The sequence below is a fragment of the Notolepis coatsorum genome, assembly GCF_963971535.1.
Source record: "Notolepis coatsorum genome assembly, contig: SCAFFOLD_554, whole genome shotgun sequence".
Classification (NCBI taxonomy): Eukaryota; Metazoa; Chordata; class Actinopteri; order Aulopiformes; family Paralepididae; genus Notolepis; species Notolepis coatsorum.
Genome location: NW_028169573.1, coordinates 93826 through 120645, shown reverse-complemented (window position 1 = coordinate 120645; position 26820 = coordinate 93826). Strand labels below are relative to the sequence as shown.

At 46.2% G+C, this 26820-nt stretch overlaps 1 protein-coding gene across 1 annotated transcript in view; it reads left to right on the top strand.

The window, feature by feature from the left end:
- ankfn1b (ankyrin repeat and fibronectin type III domain containing 1b) overlaps positions 1 to 26136 on the top strand; it is a gene marked incomplete at both ends in the record, with an annotated part of 39257 nt that extends 13121 nt beyond the window's left edge. Inside the window, 7 exons of the mRNA XM_084339542.1 lie at positions 15048 to 15214; positions 15417 to 15567; positions 17941 to 18109; positions 19958 to 20124; positions 22565 to 22772; positions 23210 to 23952; positions 25816 to 26136. Coding sequence (XP_084195668.1) covers positions 15048 to 15214; positions 15417 to 15567; positions 17941 to 18109; positions 19958 to 20124; positions 22565 to 22772; positions 23210 to 23952; positions 25816 to 26136 — 1926 coding nt within the window. The remainder of the gene's footprint in view (positions 1 to 15047; positions 15215 to 15416; positions 15568 to 17940; positions 18110 to 19957; positions 20125 to 22564; positions 22773 to 23209; positions 23953 to 25815) is intronic.
- Between the last annotated feature and the right edge of the window lie 684 nt (positions 26137 to 26820).

Sequence of the window (26820 nt, the reverse complement as noted above, 5' to 3'; positions counted from 1 at the left end):
TGGGAGGCTCACGCTGCCCCCGACACTTCCTGATTCTACTGCGCAGGCGCACCAACCGACCTGTAGGAGTCGCTGTCCACAACGCCCGATCCCCACCCATCAGTTTCCCACCCCCTAATACGGCCAATGTGTATTAGTATGAACGACCAGCTAAACTGAAAGCAATGTGGAGCGCTGGGCTCGAACAGGCAAGCCCAACGTCTCCGTCATTCATGGCGAGCGCCTTGCCCACTACGCCACGTAGCCGCCTCTTATGTGCCTGACTTCTAAACCATGTCCTTACACATGTGTATTAGTCAGTATTTGGGGGAGGGACACGATACTATAATCACGTGACCTTTTCCTATATAGTACAGTAATGTAAGGCGTTGTTGTTCCTGAATTTAAGAAATCCCATGACCGATGTCACACATAAGGGGCTACCTGCGTTACAATACCTTATCACTCCCTCTATACTGGTCATGGATTCCAGCGAATGTGATTCCTTCCTTTTCGGCTGCGTAATGGGCCTAGTGAGAGAGACCTCTAGTCTGCCCCCGTGCTCGTCATCCTCCCATCTGGTTCCTGTTTGTTGGCAGTCAGCTGAAGTGTGGTCTCTGGATGAGCGAGGAGACGCTGGAGGGTCACTGCTGACTGCTGGCTGTCACACTCTCCTCCCCCGGAGAGCAACAGCTCTGCTGAGGAATAACTTATAACCCGAAAGTAACGCAGCGAGTGGTGTGACCTAAAGGTCCTGTAAGGGGTATTTCCTTTGTTAAAATAAGTGGTTTACATGTTTAAAAATAATAGCTCTACATTCCAACAGCCACCACTGATATAGAGTGTCCTGCTCTGCAGTAAACAGAACATTCATTTTCTTGGTATCCCGTTTCCCACTGTATCCAACTCGGGAGAGAGAACTCCACACTGCAAAAATGGTTCTTATTTCTGAAATTAAGAAATAAAAACAAATATGTGCTTGAAACAAGTGAAACAATCTGCCAGCTAATTTGACTTGGCAGGGTTTTTTGAAATAAGTAAAATATCTAGGGTTCTCTCTCCTGATTGGATAAAGTGGGAAGGGATACCAGAGAATTACTGTTGTGGTTACTTCAGAGCGGAGGGACTGCGAGACCCATGTTACTGACCAAACATATCATATAGTGACGGCTGTCAGAATGTAGGGCTATTTAACACTTATTTTAACAATAGCATACCACTTAGAGCACCTTTAATTACTCTTCTTATGGAGTAATAAGTCAAATAATTAATTAATTAGATGGGTAGAATCTGCAACGTCGTCATACAGCGACCTCTGGGCAAAAAAACCCTGCTTGGTCTGATGTGTGGGTTGATGTGTGTGCGCTGCCCACAGTCAGTGCCCACAGTATAGTACTATATAGCTATATATATATATAAATATGTATACATATATATTTAGTACAATAAGTTACTATATATTATATATCCCCTATCTCCACTTAACTCCAACCCAAACAAACAAATGTAAACAAGGTGCAACACCAAGAGGTGCACCTGAGCCTAGAGGTCGCTGTTTGACAGCATTATAGATTCTACCAGTAAAGGAAAGTAAAAGATAATGTGTAATATAATATATAATATATAATATGTAATATGTAACGACCACATATACTGAGTGTGTTCCTTTCTTGCTTTCTTTTTTTCTGCCATTTTTTTCACCAATTTAGTCATTTAGCCAATTCCCTGCATATGTCGCAGTCCTGGTCATTGTGCTGACCTACTGTCGGTCTGGGGAGGGTGTAGACTACCACATGTTTCCTCTGTCGGTCTGGGGAGCGTGTAGACTACTGTACCACATGCCTCCTCTGTCAGTCTGGGGAGGGTGTAGACTACTGTACCACATGCCTCCTCTGTCAGTCTGGGGAGCGTGTAGACTACTGTACCACATGTTTCCTCTGTCGGTCTGGGGAGCGTGTAGACTACTGTACCACATGCCTCCTCTGTCAGTCTGGGGAGCGTGTAGACTACTGTACCACATGTTTCCTCTGTCGGTCTGGGGAGCGTGTAGACTACTGTACCACATGTCTCCTCTGTCGGTCTGGGGAGGGTGTAGACTACTGTACCACATGCCTCCTCTGTCAGTCTGGGGAGCGTGTAGACTACTGTACCACATGTCTCCTCTGTCAGTCTGGGGAGGGTGTAGACTACTGTACCACATGTCTCCTCTGTCGGTCTGGGGAGCGTGTAGACTACTGTACCACATGTCTCCTCTGTCAGTCTGGGGAGGGTGTAGACTACTGTACCACATGTCTCCTCTGTCAGTCTGGGGAGCGTGTAGACTACTGTACCACATGTCTCCTCTGTCAGTCTGGGGAGGGTGTAGACTACCACATGTCTCCTCTGTCGGTCTGGGGAGCGTGTAGACTACTGTACCACATGTCTCCTCTGTCAGTCTGGGGAGCGTGTAGACTACTGTACCACATGTCTCCTCTGTCAGTCTGGGGAGCGTGTAGACTACTGTACCACATGCCTCCTCTGTCAGTCTGGGGAGCGTGTAGACTACCACATGTCTCCTCTGTCAGTCTGGGGAGGGTGTAGACTACTGTACCACATGTCTCCTCTGTCGGTCTGGGGAGCGTGTAGACTACTGTACCACATGTCTCCTCTGTCAGTCTGGGGAGGGTGTAGACTACTGTACCACATGTCTCCTCTGTCAGTCTGGGGAGGGTGTAGACTACTGTACCACATGTCTCCTCTGTCGGTCTGGGGAGGGTGTAGACTACTGTACCACATGTCTCCTCTGTCAGTCTGGGGAGCGTGTAGACTACTGTACCACATGTCTCCTCTGTCGGTCTGGGGAGCGTGTAGACTACTGTACCACATGTCTCCTCTGTCAGTCTGGGGAGCGTGTAGACTACTGTACCACATGTCTCCTCTGTCGGTCTGGGGAGCGTGTAGACTACTGTACCACATGTCTCCTCTGTCGGTCTGGGGAGCGTGTAGACTACTGTACCACATGTCTCCTCTGTCGGTCTGGGAGCATGTAGACTACTGTACCACATGTCTCCTCTGTCGGTCTGGGGAGCGTGTAGACTACTGTACCACATGTCTCCTCTGTCGGTCTGGGAGCATGTAGACTACTGTACCACATGTCTCCTCTGTCGGTCTGGGAGCATGTAGACTACTGTACCACATGTCTCCTCTGTCAGTCTGGGGAGGGTGTAGACTACCACATGTCTCCTCTGTCAGTCTGGGGAGCGTGTAGACTACTGTACCACATGTCTCCTCTGTCAGTCTGGGGAGCGTGTAGACTACTGTACCACATGTCTCCTCTGTCAGTCTGGGGAGGGTGTAGACTACTGTACCACATGTCTCCTCTGTCGGTCTGGGGAGGGTGTAGACTACTGTACCACATGTCTCCTCTGTCAGTCTGGGGAGCGTGTAGACTACTGTACCACATGTCTCCTCTGTCGGTCTGGGGAGGGTGTAGACTACCACATGTCTCCTCTGTCAGTCTGGGGAGGGTGTAGACTACTGTACCACATGCCTCCTGTGTCAGTCTGGGGAGGGTGTAGACTACCACATGTCTCCTCTGTCGGTCTGGGGAGGGTGTAGACTACTGTACCACATGTCTCCTCTGTCGGTCTGGGGAGCGTGTAGACTACTGTACCACATGTCTCCTCTGTCGGTCTGGGGAGCGTGTAGACTACTGTACCACATGTCTCCTCTGTCGGTCTGGGGAGCGTGTAGACTACCACATGTCTCCTCTGTCAGTCTGGGGAGGGTGTAGACTACCACATGTCTCCTCTGTCAGTCTGGGGAGGGTGTAGACTACTGTACCACATGTCTCCTCTGTCGGTCTGGGGAGCGTGTAGACTACCACATGTCTCCTCTGTCAGTCTGGGGAGGGTGTAGACTACCACATGTCTCCTCTGTCAGTCTGGGGAGGGTGTAGACTACCACATGTCTCCTCTGTCAATACATGTGGAGTCACCAGCTACGTGTTTTCACCTGACTAAACACTTAGTCTCAAACCACTGGGAGAGCGTTTTTCAGATCCCCTCCCTGCTGAACAGGCCAGCGAACGACCAGTAGGAGTCACTATTGTAACGACCAGGACTCATACCCTCTCATACCCTTCCCACTTGTGAACACTGCCACGCGTTCGTAGGGACCGAGTCGGAGATACCGCTGACACCGGGAATTTAACCCGGGTCTCTGAGGAGGTAGGCGAGTGCTTTTACCTCTACGCCACCCAGACGCCCCAGAAATGTGTTCCTTTCTGCTGTTGTTTTGGAGATAGGCTGTTGCCATTGTTGTGAGGAATGGCGTTTGTCAACAGCGGTTATGGTTATAGTTATGAGTTGTTATTGTTTTTTTCAGGCTCGCATTTTTGTGTTACCCCAAAAAATAAACTCTGCAAGATGAAACAGCTTATTGGAAAGTGTTCCAAAACAAAATACCCCGAAAGGCAAAAGTGTTTCCTTACTGGCATAGGTCTGATCTGTTTTTTGAAACTCCCATTCACAGAAAACATTATTAAACATATTATATTATATTATATTATAAAGGTCTACATTAAACATAAATGACACAGCGGCCACCGTTTCAAAGGGAGTTTATTAACAATAGTTAATTAGTTTAACCATTTATTATACTGCAGAATAAATGGCAACAGCAATACAGTTAGTCTTGGCGGTACGGTTCTACTCTTAGAGGTGCTCTCTGCTGCAAGAGAGGCTAAAGCATAACACGTTACACAGAAGATAAAGCATCACAGCATCACTGAGACTGAGCAGCAGGAAGCACTGTGAACAAATCCCCCATAGTTACTTGCAGAATACAACACTCAAGTAGTTGCATACAATGCAGAGAAGAACCAAAGCAGGTGGAGGATGGGGTGCTGGAGGTGGTGGTAGTGGTGGAGGTGGAGGTGGTGGTGGTGGTGGTGGTGGTGGTGGAGGTGGTGGAGGTGGTGATGGTGGAGGTGGTGATGGTTTTTAATCATCACCATCTTTAATTTTTCAAAATGTACAGTTGCTATTGCATGCACTCATCTGTGTTTCACCACACACATGAGTGCATGCTTACCAACTGTCCGTCTGCAACACTACTATCACCGACATCTAAAGGCCTCTACATGCTACAGCAACTTCAAAGCAACTTCAACACAACATCAGCGCGATTTCAGCGCGGTTGTTGTTTAGGGTCTTGTAGACTGTGTTGCGAGGAATCTGCGTACATGTCTCCAAAATCTAACCTAAACAACCGTTGCGTTGATATTGCGTAGCAGTGATTGGTTGGTTAGCGAATGGGGGCGGGGCTGTCATAGAATAATATAGGTATCGCAGAGAATACCATCCGCCATTGTTGTAGCCAGCCAGCGTTGATGCTAAATAATTAGCGTCACATAGCTGGCCTTTTTCTGAAAACCCAAGCACATATTGTTCCATAGCATACGCCTTCAGTTGATCATGACAAATCCTCTCTTACCTTGACGATAAAAAAGCCTCCATAATTTAGTAAATAAAGCTGTAGCCAGCCAGCTAGCATTACTAAATACAATGGTATCCTGAGGTAACTTTAACGTTAAATACAACGTTTGCTAGTCGAAATGACTGGACACACACAGGGACAAGTTAAACATCAATCAATTAATTTATTCCAATAGGTAGTTTGAGCTGCATGTGAGCCGGTCTTTCTCTCCTCTCCATTGGAAACGAATGAAGTTACGTTAAAAAGCAAAGAACCGGCTGACAAAGGTTAAGCTGCTAGCAACAGACACTATAATACTTCCGGTCGGGGAATTTCAAAATAAAAGAGCGACGACTAAAAGCACCGGAAATACGTTTATTTTGTACATAATCTAACGTTAACACGAACCTAAACTAACTTTAGATTAGTTTAGGTTCGTGTAACGTTAGATATTGTAAAAAATAAACGTATTTACGGTGCTTTTAGACTCGCTCTTTTATTTTGAAACCCCCCGCCCGGAAGTAAAAACTATGCTTATTTTTCTGATTTTATCAATGGGTTGGTTGAGAAGGGAAGCGTCATCTATCTAGGGAACCTAGCTACATACGGGGTACAATGTTACATAGGCTGCGCGTTGATTTTGCAGAAGCATAAAGGTAGAGTGTCTGCAACACCGTTGCTTTGTCGATGTTGTGTCGAAGTTGCTTTGAATTTGCTGTAGCATGCAGAGGCCTTAAGAAGGGAGATCCCCCCTTGAACGGCCCTTCTAAGGTTTCTCTCCTCCACATTGCCTGTGGAGCTTTTTTCCCTATTGTTAGGTTTTAGTGAGTTTTTCCTTACCTTCGCGTGGGGTATGTCTGGGAGTGCTTGCATTCTTTCATTTATTTGCATTCATCTAAAAAATGTTTGGACCCTATGGTGTTCTTGTTCTGTTCTTGACTTATTGTTATGTTGTCTTCTTGACTTGTTTAAAGAAGACCTGTACGGCCCATGGGGACATTAACGTGTGTTGTCGGGCCCTATAAATAAATTTGATTTGATTTGATTTGATTTTGGTGATGGTGGAGGTGGTGGAGGTGGTGATGGTGGAGGTGGTGGAGGTGGTGGTGGTGGAGGTGGAGGTGGTGGAGGTGGAGGTGGTGGAGGTGGAGGAGGTGGTGGTGGTGGTGGAGGTGGTGTAGGTGGTGGTGGTGGAGGTGGTGGTGGTGATGATGGAGGTGGTGGAGGTGGTGATGGTGGAGGTGGTGGTGGTGATGATGGAGGTGGTGGAGGTGGTGATGGTGGAGGTGGTGGTGGTGATGATGGAGGTGGTAGAGGTGGTGGTGGAGGTGGTGGTGGTGGTGGAGGTGGTGGTGGTGGTGGAGGTGGAGGTGGTGATGATGGAGGTGGTAGAGGTGGTGGTGGAGGTGGTGGTGGTGGTGGAGGTGGAGGTGGTGGTGGTGGTGGAGGTGGAGGTGGTGGTGGAGGTGGAGGTGGTGGAGGTGGTGATGGTGGAGGTGGTGGTGGAGGTGGTGGTGGAGGTGGTGGTAGAGGTGGTGGTGGTGGAGGTGGTGGTGGTGGAGGTGGTGGTGGTGGAGGTGGTGATGATGGAGGTGGTGGTGGAGGTGGTGGTGGTGGTGGTGGAGGTGGTGGTGGAGGTGGTGGTGGTGGAGGTGGTGGTGGTGGAGGTGATGGTGGTGGAGGTGGTGGTGGTGGAGGTGGAGGTGGAGGTGGTGGAGGTGGTGGAGGTGGAGGTGGTGGTGGAGGTGGTGATGGTGGTGATGGTGGAGGTGGTGGTAGAGGTGGTGATGGTGGAGGTGGTGGAGGTGGAGGTGGTGGAGGTGGTGGTGGTGATGGTGATGGTGGAGGTGGTGATGGTGGAGGTGGTGATGGTGGAGGTGGTGATGGTGGAGGTGGTGATGGTGATGGTGGAGGTGGTGGTGGTGGTGATGGTGGTGATGGTGGAGGTGGTGGTGATGGTGGAGGTGGTGATGGTGGTGGTGGAGGTGGTGGTGGTGGTGATGGTGGAGGTGGAGGTGGTGATGGTGGTGGTGGTGATGGTGATGGTGGAGGTGGTGGAGGTGGTGGTGGTGGTGGTGATGGTGGAGGTGGTGATGGTGGTGGTGGAGGTGGTGGTGATGGTGGAGGTGGAGGTGGTGATGGTGGTGGTGGTGATGGTGATGTTGGAGGTGGGTGAAAACCTTATTCACAGGCAGTGTTGTAGTCGAGTCACTAAATCTCGAGTCCAAGTCGAGTCTCGAGTCCCCAGTGTTCGAGTCCAAGTCCGAGTCACCAAAGAAGAGCCAGAGTCAGAGTCGAGTCCCCATTACCCTAGTCCGAGTCCGAGTCCAAGTCATCAAGGTTGAGTCCACTCCACTCTGGCAGTCAAAGAGCTGACATACAAATAAAGAAAGGTCTACATTAAACATAAATGACACAGCGGCCACCGTTTCAAAGGGAGTTTATTTATTTTGTGACACAATAACCAAACAAATGCACTAGCCATCAATACCGTATGCCAAATGATTAGGCAAAAAAAAAAAGGAATAACTGTATTTATCAATGAACAAGTCCGAATCCTTGTCTGCACCTTCCGAGTCCGAATGCAGTCAATGCTCAAGTCCAAGTCGAGTCACGAGTCCTGAAAATCAGTCCAGGACTCGAACTCGAGTCTGAGTCCCAGGGCCCCGTTCCCCGTACCTGGATAACTGAGTTAGCCGGATAACTTTCGGTGAAGTCTGACTTAAGCCGGACTTTCCGGTTCCCCGTACCTGGATTGTCCAAATCACCATGACAACAGATCCAAAAGTTTGAGCCTGGTCGAAAGCAGGGTTTAAGTTCAAGTTAGCCGGATGAACCATCGCCACGCCCCCGCAAAGAAGTGACAGCCCGTTTCCTGAAATTATTCCCACAGTCTACGATCTGCATTATACCATTCTGAATTACGTTTTTGTGCTCCATTCTTCCAGAGGGGGCTTTTGAAATGTAAAATAGACCCAAAATGCTGATACTAAATTCACTTTGTCCTAAATAATGCACGTTATATATACCGTGGCGCTCGCTCGGTGCGATGTACACATTATGTGGTTATTTTAATTGTAACTGGGATTAAGATGTCTGATGAGATGCGCTGTTTGACGGATTTGAGAAATTGAATGAGCCGTTGACGTCACATTAATGAATGAGGATAAAGAGATAAAACTTCATTCAAAATAAAGAATATTCTAAACACGGGTCTCTCGTTCATTAATGTATAAACAATGAATTTATCCCATCTGGCACAGTGGCGCAGCGGTAGTGCTCAATCCTGGCAACCCAGCGACCGGTGTTCGAAACCCCGTGTTTCCAATATAATTTTTTGGAATATAATATTAATGATTATACGCCAAAGTAGCCTAGTTTTAAGTTAAAATATTATAAATCTACATGCATTGAGGATGTCATTCTTTATATAGCTCTCAACGTGCACCAAATTGAATTATTCCTACATCGCAAAAAGAAGGGGAAGACTAGGTTTCGAACCCCGGTCGTCTGCGTGAAAGTCAAAAGAAGAACCCGTTACACCACAGTGGAGATAAGTAAAAGATCGACCATACATCAATCAATGGGAAGAGAGCCGTATCGTTATTCTGTATAACAGTTCAACTAATTATTTTCGCTAGCAAGATCTCATTTGATTATTCAATCCAGCAGGCAAGTTTAAAGAAATATAATCTGATTGATTGAGGTAATGAGGGACTTAAAATTAGCCTATAGATAACGCATTTAACTTGTCGGTGAGGCGATTGAGCCGTACTGCAATATGTTAATAAAGTTTTAAATCAATTAATCAATCAATGCCGCTAGAGAATCAGGATCTCTGCTATCGATACGTGCTGGCTTTTCAACTGGAGCGGCCGCGCGCACTTATCCTGGGTCTCAAGTCTGGCTTGAGTTAACGAGACTGAATCCACCTTCGAGGAACAGGAAAATCCCGGCTTCAAACATCGGGTTAACTGAATCTGGATAATGACATCTTGATCGACTTAGTTGAACCAGGTACGGGGAATAGGGCCCTGGCCTCGAGTACTACAACACTGCTCACAGGTCCTTGCCACAACATCGACACACAGAGTGTGTTCCGACGGGGAGGTCTGTAAATAGACCCAAATCGGTGTAGGTGGGACATTTACATTTAGTCATTTAGCTGAAACTTTTATCCAAAGCCACTTACAAGTTCTATGTGGCGTCGGCTATAGCTGTCACGGCTCCACGCAAGACTTAGGAGCATCCTGCCAGAACTCGCTTCGCCCCCCTGACTTCAAATTAAAATGTGCTTCCAATCATGACTCCCGTCGTACGACACAGAGCAGGGCTCCCTCCCATTTAGACACACATGTTAATCAGCTTAGCGCTCCTCTCCCCCCCCAAATGTCACTTTCTATCCGAGGACACAGATATCCAGCTGACTCACCGCTCCCGGGACATTTAAATGCCAGACGCCAGGTCCCGAGGAGTGGACCCGTGCCAACCGAACATGAACCGCGGTGGTCTCACCTCGGAATCCCCTCCCCGTGCCTAATGCCGCTCATTTGGGACGGTAGTAATTACAGTAGATCGTTTATTTTGAGTCCTTCAGCTGTTGGGTATTGTGGTCTTTACGGATGCTTATCTCGCCGGTGTTGTTAGTGTTTGCGTTAACGCAGTGTAGCTTTGCACTTCTGTTCAGCGAGGTCTGCTTTTTCCGGAGAGCCGGGACCGTGGTTCAGTGTGTGCCGGCTGTGTGGCTCGGCGCAGCCCCCCCCGCTAAACCCGATACTCGTCGCTGCTATGTTGTTTTGTCTCCAGTCGAAGTCGCTTTGGGATTGTGGTTCCAAAACAATAGTGGAGGCCTCCTTTGACAAACCACAGTTCATAGAAATATTTGTTTTGCGGCCGGTTATGAACAAATTGTGTGATGAAATCCGTAGAAATGCGCTGAATGGTTCTTCTGGAGGGTCGACTTCCACTGTGAACAGCAGCCCCGGGCTGGAGCCACTTCAGCTCTACAGTCACAACACAACCATAACACAGAAATGCCAATGCACTCAATGCCACCATCATCATCATCATCATCATCAGTTAGACCTCTACAACTCTTAGCCTTACTATCTTCATCACCACCATCATCACCATCATCATCAGTTAGACCACTACAACTCTTAGCCTTACTATCTTCATCACCACCACCTTCACCACCACCATCATCATCATCAGTTAGACCACTACAACTCTTAGCCTTACTATCTTCATGACCACCACCTTCACCACCACCATCATCATCATCATCAGTTAGACCTCTACAACTCTTAGCCTTACTATCATCATCACCACCACCTTCACCACCACCATCATCACCATCATCATCATCAGTTAGACCTCTACAACTCGTAGCCTTACTATCTTCATGACCACCACCTTCACGACCACCATCATCATCATCATCAGTTAGACCTCTACAACTCTTAGCCTTACTATCATCATCACCACCACCTTCACCACCACCATCATCACCATCATCATCATCAGTTAGACCTCTACAACTCGTAGCCTTACTATCATCATCACCACCACCTTCACCACCACCATCATCACCATCATCATCATCAGTTTGACCTCTACAACTCTTAGCCTTACTATCTTCATCACCACTACCTTCACCACCACCATCATCATCATCAGTTTGACCACTACAACTCTTAGCCTTACTATCATCATCACCACCATCATCATCATCATCATCATCATCATCATCATCATCATCATCATCATCATCATCATCATCATCATCATCATCATCATCATCACCCTACACCATACCAGCATCACCACATCACTACCACCATCCTGATCACCGCCATCCCCACCCCTAGATTCAGCACTAATGATAGATACTGTACGACACTCATCACTGTGTCCTTTATGAAAAGGTTGGTTGGACTTGGTCCTCGCTGATGGAGAGGCGCAACAAACGCTGGTACTGTATTTGTTACTTTTTAAGGCCCTTATTGGTAAGCTACCTCATTATACTACATCATTATTGGAATGGAATTTTGGTATCTATGGAACCTGTTGTAGTGACTGGCTGGTCCTTAAGATCCCCTGAGTTTGCTCAGAACAGGGTAAACGTCTCTCCCTGTTGTGGTTGTATGACTAAGTAAGTTGTGAGGGAATTTGTAAACAGATATAGTTTAGATATAGTTTTGCTTCAATATCCATTAACTTAAATTCATTAAGTATTGTACAGTTTTTTTATTCTACGTTCACTGTGAAATCAAAAAATCTTCATGAAGAAGATTGTAGAAAAAAAAAACATCATGAATCCAAGGCATCATGGGGCGAGTAATTGATAGATACACAAATAAAAAATGTTGGGTTAAGTGCTCCTTTAACGCAAGCTTGAGTTTGTACGCATTCATGTTTCACTTATAGAGAAATATTGGCAGCTAAAGCCAGCAGTGTTTAGCAAAAGTTCAAAGACAGCAGCATTTGTTCAGAATTTATTTCATGCATAACTGCACATGTTGGCCATTAGTAAACCCCACACATCCTCTTCTTCAGCTTAGAGACGTCTGGGGGAGAATGGCACTAGAAAGTTGAGGCGTAAACACCACTAAAGTCCAAAGTAAGCCTCACTGCATCTTGGGTTTAACTCAACCTCACTGCAGCCTGGGCTTAAGTAAACCTCACTGCAGCCTGGGCTTAAGTAAACCTCACTGCAGCCTGGGTTTAAGTAAACCTCACTGCAGCCTGGGTTTAAGTAAACCTCACTGCAGCCTGGGCTTAAGTAAACCTCACTGCAGCCTGGGCTTAAGTAAACCTCACTGCAGCCTGGGCTTAAGTAAACCTCACTGCCTGGTCTTTACCACCTAGCATGTCAAACCACAAATACAGTGTCTTAACACATTAATTGCCAATAACGAGTATACTCGTTATTGGCCGCCATGTGTTGAGTGCCAAGATTGTTATTTCTTTTATTCGCTATTGGCATTCATAATTCATCCAGGAAGCCTCAGGGAGCCAGCTGGACCCTGTCTGATATTGCAACACCTCAATACCGCCGCCTGGTGGATTTCGGGCGAGTTACACTCCACTCTAAACCGGAAGTGGCGCTCGGTGCATCGGGGAAAAGGCTCCGCCAGAGATATCTTGTAACGTAGATCAATATACACACCTCGAGTGCATTGGATCGCTTTCGAGACGCAAGAATCAATATGCTTTCAGCGTTTATTGCGTCATACAAACGGAAAATTTATCTAGCAGATCGACGTCAAATAATTGGAATTTTTTTTCTCCACACGCATCGGCCAGAGGTAAGAGGAATCTAACGTTATTTCCAGCTCAATTGTCCATTTATTTCATTGCAATCTGTCCGATCAATGTATGGTGTCTTACTAAAGAAAGCCGTTAGTGACAATCAAGGAATCATAAACGACCCCCCCCCCCCTTTCCTTCACGCATGATGGAGCATAATGTATAGCGATCATATGCATTTTAAATTTTTAATATAGCGTGTATAGGGACGAAACGCCAATCGATAATGTATAATACGCGTCGGGGCCTATAGCGCGCATTCTAGGAATTACTGCTATACAGTCTAAAAACATACTTATATTCTCGACGGTACTAACACGACAATGTATGATTGGGAAAATATAACGTTCCCACATCCGGAACGATCGATACCCGATGTTGAATGGGCCATACAGGGCTCTACGCTAACCTTTTTCCCAAGGAGCACATGTGCTCCTAAATGAAAAAATTTAGGAGCACACAAGGAAATTTAGGAGCACCCAAAAATATTTAGGAGCACAGTGAAAATATTTCAAGTAACAGAGTTTATTTTTATTTTTCAAAAATAAATGTATATTTGTACTGTGCGTGCATGTGCAAACGGGAACGGGACACACATCTGTGCAATAGCACATACCACCAAAGTCACTGGCCCACTGTGTGCGTGTGTGTGTATCTGCATGTACAAACGGGAATGGGACACAGACATTTTAACTATTAATTAAGTGATTAATGCCTACTGTGGCAAAGTTGTAGCCAACAACTAGGCCTAATAAGAAAGGCAGTGACATTGAACAAAAAGGAGACACTGGCATTACCACCAGGGCCATTAGTAGAGGGGGGAGCTAGTGTTGCTCTTCTAGAAAAATAATCCTTTCAGGGTTGCCCATTGAAATACTGTACACCTCCAGTACAGAAACATTCTTTATGAGTTTGGTCAGGGTAGACCATTGATTGACAGTCGATTCTGCCAATTACGTCACACCGCTTGCACTCTGGCCGTCCGGCGCTGCAGCTGGATCCTATTGCCCACCTCTGCTGTTGATAACGCTAGCCAAGTTAGCTGTACACACATACACAGTGGGCCAGTTACTTTGGTAACAATGCGTCGATCCTAAGGGGAAAATTCAACTGCATTGATTTGAAAATGTTAGAATCGATTATAGCAATTTTAATGTGTACACAGTGTTGCTATTCTCATGTCAGTTACAGCCAACACAACGACATACGCTACTGCATCAACGTTATGATTAACAAAGCAAGGCATTCGTTTTGTTGCATTAACATTATATTACTATTGCTATCGATACATCTAGGTGTTCTCAAATCTATTGCTATTGGTAAGACTAGAATATTACATTAACTTAATATTACTTGTGTCTCAGAAAACGCTCGCATATCGCAATGGCGGACTCTCAGGAAGTAAAAGAGAAAATGAGAGCTTCCGATTGGTCATTTCCTCTTTTTTTTTTTAAACCAGTCACGTCACTCTACTGTGATTGGACCGTTGGCTTGAGTGCAATGTGGGACTTGTAGTTTTTGAGCGATTATAGCGGAGAAAAAAGCACGATTGAGGCTGTAATCTTGAGTCGCACACCGTGCGAGTAATTGATTTTTCCGTTTCGCACACACATATTTCTAGGGGCATATGCGAGCAATATGGTCGCACTGTAGAGCCCTGCCATAGTAATGTCGATATACCTGTAGCTATAATATTTAAAAAGTTATAGCCCTGCAAAGAAGGTGAGCCACTCCATAGGGTTACAGCACTGGCAGAGAGTGGTAAAGATGGGCATACTGCATGGCACCCAATGTGTTAAACATGCTAGGTGCAGCTTGTAAATGGTTGAAAATTTTTATTATTTAAGGTTTATTTTACTTCCAACTACTATAGATAACAATGATACCTGACCGCCCATTGTGTATATTTGATAATGTACGTGGACACACAAAGTTTGTTCCCAGAAAATACATTATTTTAATTCATGCTGAATCCCCCCCCCCCCCCCCTCCACACACACACACACACACACACACACACACACACACACACACACACACACACACACACACACACACACACACACACACTGGAGGACCCTGATGTAAACAAGACGAAAGTATTTTTCTGGTCTTCATCCTCTTAGCAGTTGTTAGTATTCAGCTGTACTGTATTGTACCCATTCTGCAATCTGTTAATAAAGTTTTCAATCAATCAAACCGTTTGTTCCCACTGAGCTCAGAGTGACCACAATATCCAGCGTCAGCTACAGCGGCGGGCGGTCAGACTCCTAACCCCTGTCCCCGTGCCTCTGTTCCAGGAGAAGCTGGCCTACCACAGACGCAGCAGGAAGCTCCTGGCCCCGGGCCTGTACCTGGGCTACCTGAAGCTGTGCACCTCAGTGGACCAGATCAGAGCCCTGGTGCCCCAGAAGCTGCCCAACGTCCTGTGTCACGCCAAGATCCGCGACAACGCCAACGTGTCCAGGTGAGGGCTGCGCTCCGTGTGTCTCTGTTGATTTTGTATGCGTTTACACCACCTCTAAAGTTCATGTGCCGGTTGACTGCGACCCACTCGTTAGTAGTTTACAGCAGTGTGCTTTTCAGACACTATTAAAAGTGATCTAAAACTATTCTGTGAGTGTAATACCAAAGTAAAACACGCATTTAACCCTATGTGTGCATCTCAGGGAGGAATGGCAGTGGTTACAAGCCCTCAGCTCTCTGGAGGAGTCATTGGAGATGGACCAGGATGTGCAGAGTGCTCCACATCGACTCCTGCAGGACCTCCGCAGCGCCGCCAAGGACCTGATGGCCCACATCAATATCCCTGGAAACCAGGTCAGAGCCAGACTAGGTCAGAATCAGAGCCAGACTAGGTCAGAACCAGGCTAGGTCAGAATTAGACTGGGTCAGAACCAGATTAGGTCAGAACCAGACTAGGTCAGAACCAGGCTAGGTCAGAATCAGACTGGGTCAGAACCAGATTAGGTCAGAACCAGACTAGGTCAGAGCCGGACTAGGTCAGATAGGATGTCTACAGTAGTTAATTCTATTGAGTTGAATCCAGGATGTGTCTCATATTTTTAAGGTTTAAAGTTGAGAGCTACTAGAGAGCTAGACTGGGGTCAAATTGACAAGTTAATCTTGGAAATTAAACAACAATTATGCCCGGTGTGCACTGTTCAATAGTCTAATACAATTGACCATCTTATGCAAAGGTATTGGAAAACTCACAACAAGCTTCCCAAAGTGTTTTTTTCTGCCATCAGCCCAATAATTTTGAATGGTGTGCATCTCATACTGGAATGCAACTGTGATTACTAGTTGAAACGGATCCCATTACAGATCAGTCCTACAGTATTGAGTTTTGATATAGTCTGATAGCATGAAACCAGTTCGGAGCCAAGTGCACAAACACAAGCCATCTGATCCCCCACCAGCAGGCAGACTGTCAGAGAGTTCAAAGTGCTTGAAGCAGCGTTATCCTCAGAGCCTGGTTTCCCAAACATATCTTGGCACTAACATTATCTTTGTCCATTGAGGCTTGCAATGGAACATGTGGTGCGGATTCCCAAAAGCAGTGCTATAATAATCTTTGCACTATAATAATATTTTTTTCCCTTGGCCTCTGAAATGGGACCAAGGATGGTTTTAGCACCAAGACGTTTTAGGAACTAGGTCTGCTTCTACAATAAAGTGTTTGGTGTGAGAGTATGACCTTTGATTAGAGAACACAGTGTCGTTGCCATATTCCTCATTTTCCAATCCAGTCTCACTGTCTCTGATCCCGCTTTCCAGTCGCCACCATCGCAACTACTCTGTCTCAAAGCTTGAACTGGATACTGAATACCTGTGAATTCTTGGTTTTACGTTGTGGCCGGTACAGAATGTCTCTCTTGTTTGGTTACTTTGGCCGACCCCGGGTTTCAGTGTCATTCTAGAAGCTACTTTGGTTGCTGAATACTCACTCGTAACTGTGGCTAGTCAGCCGAGTAGTTCCTCTCATGCTTGATTGTCATTTTGGGTGAAAATTAGCAAGCACCTCATTCCCAACCGCTCCGCCACCGTGGCGATAATAATAAGAGTCCAGAATATCCTCTCGCGCTACACCGCCTGATTAAAGTTTTTTTTAATGAGATTCTTTCCCGCACCAAAAAGCATACAGTATCACCGAATCCTGAATTAAGCAGCGTAATTACAAATATTTTAAACTGAATGCCTTTGAGAGAGGGAGGCAATCACATTGACTCCCCTGTTTAGTGAGAAACCCATTAAAGCCCCCCTGGCTCTGAGTGCTCAATGGCCACTTGTCATGCTTCGTGCTCAAGGCGGGTGTAATGAGGCAGGCCGCTGCTTATCGCTTGCCCGCGCACAAGCTCCGGCTTTGGTGGAGTTTATTTTGGGATTTCGTGACACTTACATCTTGGGCTCCTATAGCTCCTTTCTCCCCTCTGAAAATTTTTTGGAGCTAAAAGCGGACCTGGGCCACGTTTTAGAGGCACGGACGACATTCAGTAATGGCCATCACCCGTTTAGTTATGTAGCATAAGAGTCTTCTTTGTGTTTCTGCCGAACACGGCTGCAGCAACAAGTGCCAATATTGGTCTAGAAGTGGTGCTAAAGTACTGCTTTTTCTGCTGATGAAAAAGGTTGGGTGCTTTACTTTATTTATTTTTGTATTTTACAAGAACAATACAATTAAATAAGCTTTACAGTGAATGTGCCCGTTTTTAGCCAAGCAGCTAATTTTCTAACTGTTGTGACGTGATATTGAATATGGGATGACAGCTTTATCACAAAGAGGAGGTCATGTTGTGTAATTCTGTGTAAATTGATAGTGGATATAAACCCCCAGGCTTGCATTCCTCCACGTTAACTTAACTTAACCCACAGTGGCTGGAAAGCTCTTGACACACAATCGACTTGCCCATCGACTAGCGGCTGTCCAACCTCTCTCAAAAAACGAACCTTCTTACTATAGTTTACTATATATGTACCTTACTACTATGCTACTATCCTTATACTACTACCTAGCATGCTAGTATGTCTATACTACTATGCACTCAGACACTCAAGTTCGACACTGTTTGACGAACAACGCCACTGACCCTTAGCTGCCAGAGATGTGCCCCTCCTGCTGACTTGTTGTTGCGTTGGATTAAAAGCCTCAGCTGAATGACTAAATGTAAAACGTGTGTCTGTGTCTCCCAGGCGCAGGACTTCCGCATCTACAGCCAGGAGGTGCTTGAGTTTGGGGAGAAGGTGTCCTTCCTGCTCCTGATGCCCCCCTCGGATGACGTGTGCACGGCCCCGGGTCAGAACAACCCGTACTCCCCGCGCTCCGGCTTCCTCACCCTGCCGCTGCAGATCTTTGAACTGGGTCAGTACTAGAGATCTTTTTGGCTACGTTCACACTGCAGGCGAAAGTGGCCCAAATCAGATTTTTCAGACATTTTCTGTGAGCAGCACAAATCACATGGAATTAATCTGATCTTTTCAATTTTGATTTGGGCCACTTTCTATATGTGTGGTGGTCATGAATCAGATACAGGTCTGATCTTTTGCAATGCAATCTCAGTCTGAACAGTCGTGTGACTTTCATGGGACTTTTACGTCACTCTAGATTGACATTTGTCACAATCTATTTTACGTTTGTTTAATTTTATCTTCTTTTTTGTTCATTTGCACATGCAGGTCAGTTCAGGAGCGTGACCAGTTCACACAGCCAAACAAAAAAAATCTGATCTGAGCAATAAATCAGAATTGAGCACTAAGGCTTTCATTTTGCATTGCTTGCTATTGAGTAAAAAATTATATAAATAAATATATATATATTGAAAACAGAAAATACATACATGCATGTACACACCTTCACCTACTGTATAGACCTGGGGAGTCAGCGTTTTAAGATCCGCCTGATTCCGGACACATTTTTTCCTAGATGTTTTTTTACCAGGTTCCTCAAGGTAGAAGGTTTATATGGTTCCACTTATTCAATTGGTCTGACATTTGACAGGAGCAGAGTTGAGCGTAAATAAATGAGATCTGAGTTTTTATATTTGAGAAAAAAAATATTACTGTGATAGATCACGGTTAATGTGGGTTTTATCTTAGTTTATTCTAAGGTGCTTTGGCTTTATTTTGTCTTTCTGTGAGGGACAGCTGTCTATTTCGTCTTTCTGTGAGGGACAGCTGTCAATCACTGGCCTCTGCAGTTAATTGCCATGCGGCATGGCAGGTGTGTGGGCTTGATTGCCACCTGATGGGTGTCAGGTGTGCAGTGCCTTTAAGTAGGTTTGGTTGACTGTGTTTGGATGCTTGTCCATTTCATGTTTTCCCCTCAATAGTAGAGGAGTGTCCCAAGTTCATGCTTCTAGGGTTTTCTCTGTCTCTAGTGCTATTGTTTTTCTTGTTGTTTTCAACTGCTAGGCAGTCAGTGGTGGTTATTTAGTTTTTTTTACCCAGTTATTTTATACTGGTGTTTTGTGTTTCCTACAGTTTTAATTTTTATTTATTTTATTCTTGTGTTTTCCCCCACCCTCTCATCGCTCAGCGATTCCAGTGGTTACCCCTCTGGGGTAACTTTAAGATTCCCCTTTTTGTGTGTGTCCTACACCCCCCCCCCCCAATCCTGACAATTACAACATAAAACACATTTTCTCAAAGATTAATTTCAAACATTTACCTTTAAAACACGCTTTCCATTTTGTGAACTTGGCTGTGACTTTTGAGGCATGGAAATGAAAACGGACGTTGAGGTTTTGTTCATTAGCAATTAGCTACCTTAAGAGCCTCTTAGATGTAGCATGATGCTAATACTATTAATACAATTGAACATTAGGGTAACTTTATTTTTTACCCCCCCCCCCCCCTCTCTCCCTCCCTCTCCCTCCATCTCTCTCTTCCTCCTCTCTCTCTCCCCCCCTCTCTGTCCCTCCCTCTCTCTCCCCCTCCATCTCTCTCCCTCTCCCCCCGCCTCTCTCTCTCGCTCTCTCTCTCTCCCTCCATCTCTCTCCCTCTCCTCCCGCCTCTCTCTCGCTCTCTCTCTCTCCCCCCCTCTCTCTCCCCCCCATCTATCTCTCGCCCCCCCATCTATCTCTCTCCCCCCCATCTCCCTCCCTCCCTCCCTCTCCCCCTCCCTCCCTCCCCCCCTCCCTCCCTCTCTCCCTCTCCCCCTCCCTCCCTCCCTCTCTCCCCCCTCCCTCCCTCCCTCCCTCCCTCCCTCCAGTCCACTTTGAGGCCTACAGCCCCAGCTTCATTGGACAGTACTGCAGAGTGTCGGCGCTGTTGGAGCTGGAGTCCCTCATGTCCCAGCAGACGCTGAGAGAGGCGTTCTCTGAGACGGAGGTCCACGACGCCAAGCAGAAGCACCAGCAGGTCCAGGAGCACATACAGGTCAGAGGTCAGACCCAGGAGGGCTGGGCAAGTCACAGAGTTTCAACTTCAATTGCCATGTTGGCTTCCCACGACCATGAAAACAAGATAATTAGATTAGATTAGATTCAAATTAGTGCTGTCAATCGATTTAAATATTTAACTCGATTAAGCGCATGATTGTCCATAGTTAACTCGCGATTAATCGCAAATTAATCGCATTTTTTATGATTTTTTTCTACCTTAAACAGATCTTTTTCAAGTTCCAAGTTTGAATACTCTTATCAACATGCGAGTCAACAAATGCTTGCTTTATGCAGCCATTTAACATAAAAGGATGACCCTCGTGCATTGCAAATTTGCATCAAATTCAAAACAGAGTGATGCACAAAATAACTTAAAAGAAAATAATAATTTAAAACAATGAATAAAGTGTGCATGAAATAATAGGGGAAAGAAAACGTTAGGAACTTGTTACATTCACCACAAGGGCTGAGTAATCACACCCGCCCCCCCTCTCTCTCTCACACACACACACTCTCCCAGCTCTCTTTCTCTCTTGCCCCTTCCTCATCTCTCTCACCCCCCTCTCTCTCTATATATCTCACACACACACACACACACACACACACACACACACACACACACACACACACACACACACACACACACACACACACACACACACCCACACACACACACACACTTCAGAAACAAACATAGTATCAATGAGGGCATCAATAATACACCTGAGTGAAGTCTAGTAAAAAAAAATAAAAAAATATTAATAAATAAATGTTCTTAAAAGTTAATCGTGAGTTAAAAAAAATAGTGGCGTTAATAGAATCTGGCGATAACGTGTTAATACCGCGTTAACTTTGACAGCCTTGATTCAAATGTATTGTAATTATACAGCACAAGTAGTTGGGCACCCAACCAGAGTGCAAATGTAAGAGTTGTAGTATTAATATGTGCAGTGATACAGGTATAAATACACTATGGTAATAAGTCATACTGACCTTACTTAAAAGGATAACATTACGAGGGTTTCGAAGAGGAACGCAAACAAGCTGTTTTGAGGACAACTTTTATGTCTAGTGATGAAAAGTAACCAATTGAGATTCAAAAGGTCAAAGCGTTTAAATTGCAGGCCTCCTGTAGTGCAGGGAGGGACATGTGAAGGTATGCAGGCAAGACGATACACAGACATCAATCACATCCAGCAAGGGGTGTAAGACGGTAGCAGCAGGCAATAAATTAACAGTAACAGATCCTGCACAGTTAGAGAGGCATTCTGCATGTTTTTAACCTGAATCCTATCATTCCTATCCTATCATATCTCAATGTATACCTACCGTTCACTGTCTACAACTGTAATCATAGTATTCATAATAGGGCTGTCAGTTTATTGCGTTAATTAGATTAATTAATTACACAGCAAATTATCGCGTTATGAAAATTAACTTAATTAAATTAATATATATATATATTTTTTTTTATAATATATTTTTTTATCTCATTCATTCCATAAGAATGTAGAATACACATTTACAGACTTTTTTTTAATATGGTCCATTTGCATGTTCTTGGTATCTGATTCTAGGGACAGAAATACTGTGTCTGTTACTAGGCTTGAGTAAATTGTAATGAACCAAATGAGAATATCAATAAAAATAAATAAAAACTTTGACTGTGAATAACACCATGCTCAAATGTACCAGACCTGAAAAATCTAAGCAAATTAATAGATGGAAGATGATTAAACAGAAGGTTCTGTAGATGCAGTACTGAATTCTGCCATCCGGACACATGCTATTTGAAATATGATTATAGAATATAGAATATCAGGAATAAAATGGTTATGCGATTAAAATGCGATTAATTAGATTAATTAATTACAAATCCTGTAATTAATTAGATACATTTTTTTAATCACCTGACAGCACTAATTCATAATAATCATAACTACCTACCTCATACTGTCGTCTACCCATATAACTATATACCTTATATATATATTTATACCTGCATATAACCCATACTGTAACTCAGTATGATAGTATGTACAATAATGCTGTATATACCATATATATATATTAGTCAATCAATCTAAAAATAAATTAGCTTACCGTCTTCTCCAGAGAGCGACAATAAGATAGATACCAGTTTCCTCTCTGTGCGTTCAGTAGAAAGCTATCTGGCTGCACGTTAGCTTAGCTTAGCACAACGACGGGTAGCCTACACATTGTCCAACTAACACCTCTCCCGAAGGCTAACTGGTCATGTGCGCTTCCAGTCATTGTGCTAAGCTAGGCTAACCTGCAGCCAGATAGCTTTCTACTGAACGCACAGAGAGGAAACTGGTACCTATCTTCTCTCTGGAGAGGACGGTAAGCTAATTTACCAAAATGTTGGCGTGTTCCTTTAACATGAACCGTTTCCCTCGTTTGTCTCTGGACAGCAAATGGAGGAGGTCTGGCGCGAGGTGCGGTGGATCATGGACGCCCTGCAGTACGCCCGCTACAAGCAGCCCACGGGCGGCCTCTCCCTGGCGTGGGTCATCGACTTCTCCAAGGATGTGGTGCCGGACAAGCCCCGCTCCACCTCCTCTCAGCTGGACTACCTGCCCTCCCCCACGCCCTCACCGGAGCCGTGCCGCAAGCACTCTGGTCAGACAAACACCTCTGCCGACAGCACAGACTTAAACACTATTTAAAATGCACAGTTGTGGATTAAAGGAGCTGTAAGTGATATATTTTTGGTTTCAAATAAGTGTTAAATAGCTCTATATTCCGACAGCCATCACTGATATAGAGTGTTTGGTCACTAACATGGGTTTCCCAGTCCCTCCGCTCTTCAATCTCCTGATTGGATAAAGTGGGAACGGGATGTACTGTAGTAGACCACTTATTTTAACAAAACAATACCACTTACAGCACCATTTAATTCTAATGAAAATAGTAGCTATCATGGGTATGCTAGAAGGAGGATATGGATGCTAACCTTGTTAGTTAGAGAAAACATTAAGAGATGTTTTATCATATTATTTATGCAGGTACAGCAACAGTCGTTTCAACAGCTGTACATGTTCTTGGTCTTCCAGTAGACTTCCACGGTCTGTCGGACGAGGAAGGCTCCTCCGAGGTCTTCCTCACCACCGACAGTGACTATGACTCCAGCCGCGCCCAGAGCCCCCGCGAGCTGGACCTGCTGCCCCCCTCGCCGCTCTCCTCCTCCGCCCCCCCGGAGCCCCGCGGCTTCCTGCGCAGCGACGGCAGCGGCTCGGGGGGAGGAGGAGGGATGGGTGTGGTGGGAGGTGGCGAAGGAGGAGGAGGGGGAGGAGGGGGAACACTGAGGGACTCCACCCCCGACGTCCTCCAGGCGTCGGATCCGCCGCCCAAGAGGGAGGGCGAGCGGTGCGGGATCGGCTGCATCGGGGAGCGGCGGAGGGGGGCGCCGGAGCTGTTCGACAGCGACTTCATCCTGCCCAGCAGGCAGATCGAGCTGCTGCGCATCACAGAGAAGAGGCAGGCCTTCTGCGTGAGGACCAGCAGCCTGGAGTTCCCCTCCTCCGCCCAATACCCCCACCACCACCCGCACTCCCAGCCGGCCGTCTCCCCGGCACCCTCGCCCTCCACCTCCCCGCAGCGCCGCTGGCACCGGCCCTCCTCGGTGGACCGCCGCTGCTCCTCGGCCGAACGCTTGCCGCCCGCGCGCACCCTGTCGGAGGACAGCGGCACCCAGAGGCTCTCGGCGCCCTTGTCCGGCGCCAACGGGGACGGCTGGCACGCCACGCTCCGGGTGTACCCACAGTACCGCACAGGCCTGCCCAAGGAGACCAGCGTCAAGGTACGCAACCAGTAACGGAGGTCAAACGTTCTGCCTGTAATGGGATCAAACGGCTCCATATTCAGAACGCAGTTTCGGCTCCTTCCGTTTTCGGGCCAAAGTCCCAGACGATACTTTTAATTGGTAGAACAAACGACCACTCAGATTGTAGCCAACGCCTGAATGTGATGGCATTTGTCGGTTGATGATTTGTTGAAGAAATGCCTGTGAAAATGGCGTCTGCATTTTCATTCAAATGTTCCCCCACATAGCTGCACTGCAGTGCAACGCGGACGTCCCGGGTTCGACTCCCGGACCCGGAGACCTTTGCCGCATGTCTTCGCCCAAGTCTTCTCACAACCTTCCTTTCTGTCGGGCCTGTCCAAAATAAAGCAGTAAAATGCAGAAAAAAATCTTTAAAAAAAAGTATAATTTCCCCAGAGTCTTGAAATCGTGTGAAATTGGATTATTCTTTACGTTTGGAACTTTTCCGTTTTTAACCAGAAGGCGATGGGTGCGCCGTCACCTATTAGGAACTCAATGTGGCCAAAGCAGCGCGAGCGTTCTCTATTTACAAGCCTCTTATTTCTTTATTTTGCCACTAAAAACTAACATTTCGATTTATTTTATGTTGTAATGTAGACCATCTCACAGAGGTGGAATATGCAATTTAAATAAATATTGGCTCTGCCACCAGTTTAAAATTGTTTTATTTTCGGTGACAGAAAAAAAACGTTTGACATCCCTACAATGAGGAAACTTTCTCTTTTCGATTAGTTTCCATTTCAAATCAAGTCATAACACTGTCACAATGTTATTGTCAATTTTAAATAACCACGTGAAATGAAAGTTTAAAACTCGGGAACCTCAATACCTGTCAAAATCGTAATGAAGTAAGATTCGTTTTAGACTTGTTTATGCCAATTCCAGCTGCTAGTGTCAATCAGCTCCCCAGTATTAACTTATTGAGCGGCACGCTCTTTTCCCACCTTTACTCAATGGCGCCAGCGTTATTGACAATTTTAACGATGTTTTGTGGACCCATCGTGTGTTCTGTATTATAGCATTGGAGACAATACTATGTGACAGGCATTGTTCATAGTCCATCACTGACTAACCTGTTCATTTCTACATACTGTAGTTTATGCGCTATTACACGCTAAACATCGCCCCTTTCCAAAATAATCCAGTCTTTTTTCATAGATTGCGAGATATGACACGTTATATGCAATATGCCCGTTCTGGTTGATCGCCTGAAACCCCAAATACTTCCAAATCAAAGGTATATACAGTACCATGTACATATGTGTCTTCACAAGATCATCAAGGGGGGGGGGGGTTGTTTTAACTAGAAACTGCGATAGTTACAAAAAGCATGTGTTAGGTCCGGTAAAACACGACACTGATCACAGAAGCATGTTTTACGTAAAAAATGCCGTGCCGATCGCAGTTACTCGTGTATATTGGGCATGGCTACCATACGGGAAATAATAGCTCTGAGGCACCAAATCTTCCATCGATTGCTATATTGTGTTCCACTCCCAGGCGGAAACAGCCGGAGGTAAATCAGTACTGGCATGAATCACCCCCCATACAGTTAAAAAGGTAGGCGATACTGCCACCTGGCGAGATTCGATCGTCATTGCGATTCCAATGTAGGCAGATGTGCCGGGGAGACCTAGGGAGCTCCGGCTGAGTGTCTAGAACGGGGATCAAAGGAAACAGATCAAAGGATCAAAACCCGAGAATTCTCTGGTTCTGGCGCTCAACCGCTGGCCACGAAAACACGACTCTTCTCGGGTTTGGCGCAGAAAGAGTTAAGCCCTTATCTATCCATAACCATGACAACCCCTAACACCCACCTCTTCTCTCTCTCTCTCTCAGCTGCGTGTGACGCCGGGCACGTCGGCACGGGAGATGGTCCAACTGGTCGTCCAGGAGATGAACGCCGTCTCCCGCCGCTTGCTGGGCGGCAGCGGCAACAGCAGCAGCAGCGGTGGGGAGCAGGAGCGGCACGTGTGCTACAGCCCCGAGCAGCTGGAGCACTTCAGCCTGGTGCTGCTGGTGGAGGACAGGGAGAAGTGGCTCCAGGACGACTTCTGTCCCCTGGAGCTCCAGAACCCCTGGCTGAGGGGCAAGCTGTGTGTCCGCATCAAGGAGTACTCCCCGCTGGCGCTCAAGTACAGCCACGCCACCACCGTGTGACGTCCGCGTCGAGGAGTACTCACCACCGTGTGACGTCCGCGTCGAGGAGCACTCCCCGCTGGCGCTTTCCCCCTTTGGACAGAGAAACTATCAGGGAGAGGGTTAGGGGTGGGGGGACTTTTATGGAGTTCATGCCAGGTGTAGATTATCCTTGGTCAAGGGTTTATGCCAGGTGGAGAGTATCCTTGGTCAATGGTTCATGCCAGGTGGAGATTATCCTTGATTAAATGTGGGATTGTACATTTCTGAACTTTTTTAAACCCAAAGGGAGAGATGTTTGGACGAACTTCAGGGCTGGAACTCCTACAGGCCGTCCTCCAAACCCTTGGAGCCCTTCTTCCCCGCTCCGCTTGTAGTTCTCCCCGTCCAAACGACTGTAGCTCAGAGAACGCAGTGCAATGTTATGTTTTGTTGTCCTTTGAAACGCTGCTCTGAGACTCTCAGTTTCCATGAGGTCTCTTCTCCCGTAGAGAAAAAGGACCTTTTAGTTTTGTTTTTGTATTTCGCTCGAACCCAACCCCTCATCTGGACACCAAATGAACAATAACTAAATGGAACAAAAAGAAACATAATAATCACGTCATCGGAGGGCAAGGAGGAACGTGATGGCGAAGAAGATTAATGCGGCGTCCGCCGTGATTGACGGCAACACCCTGGGGAGTGGGGGAGGCGTGCATGGCCAGG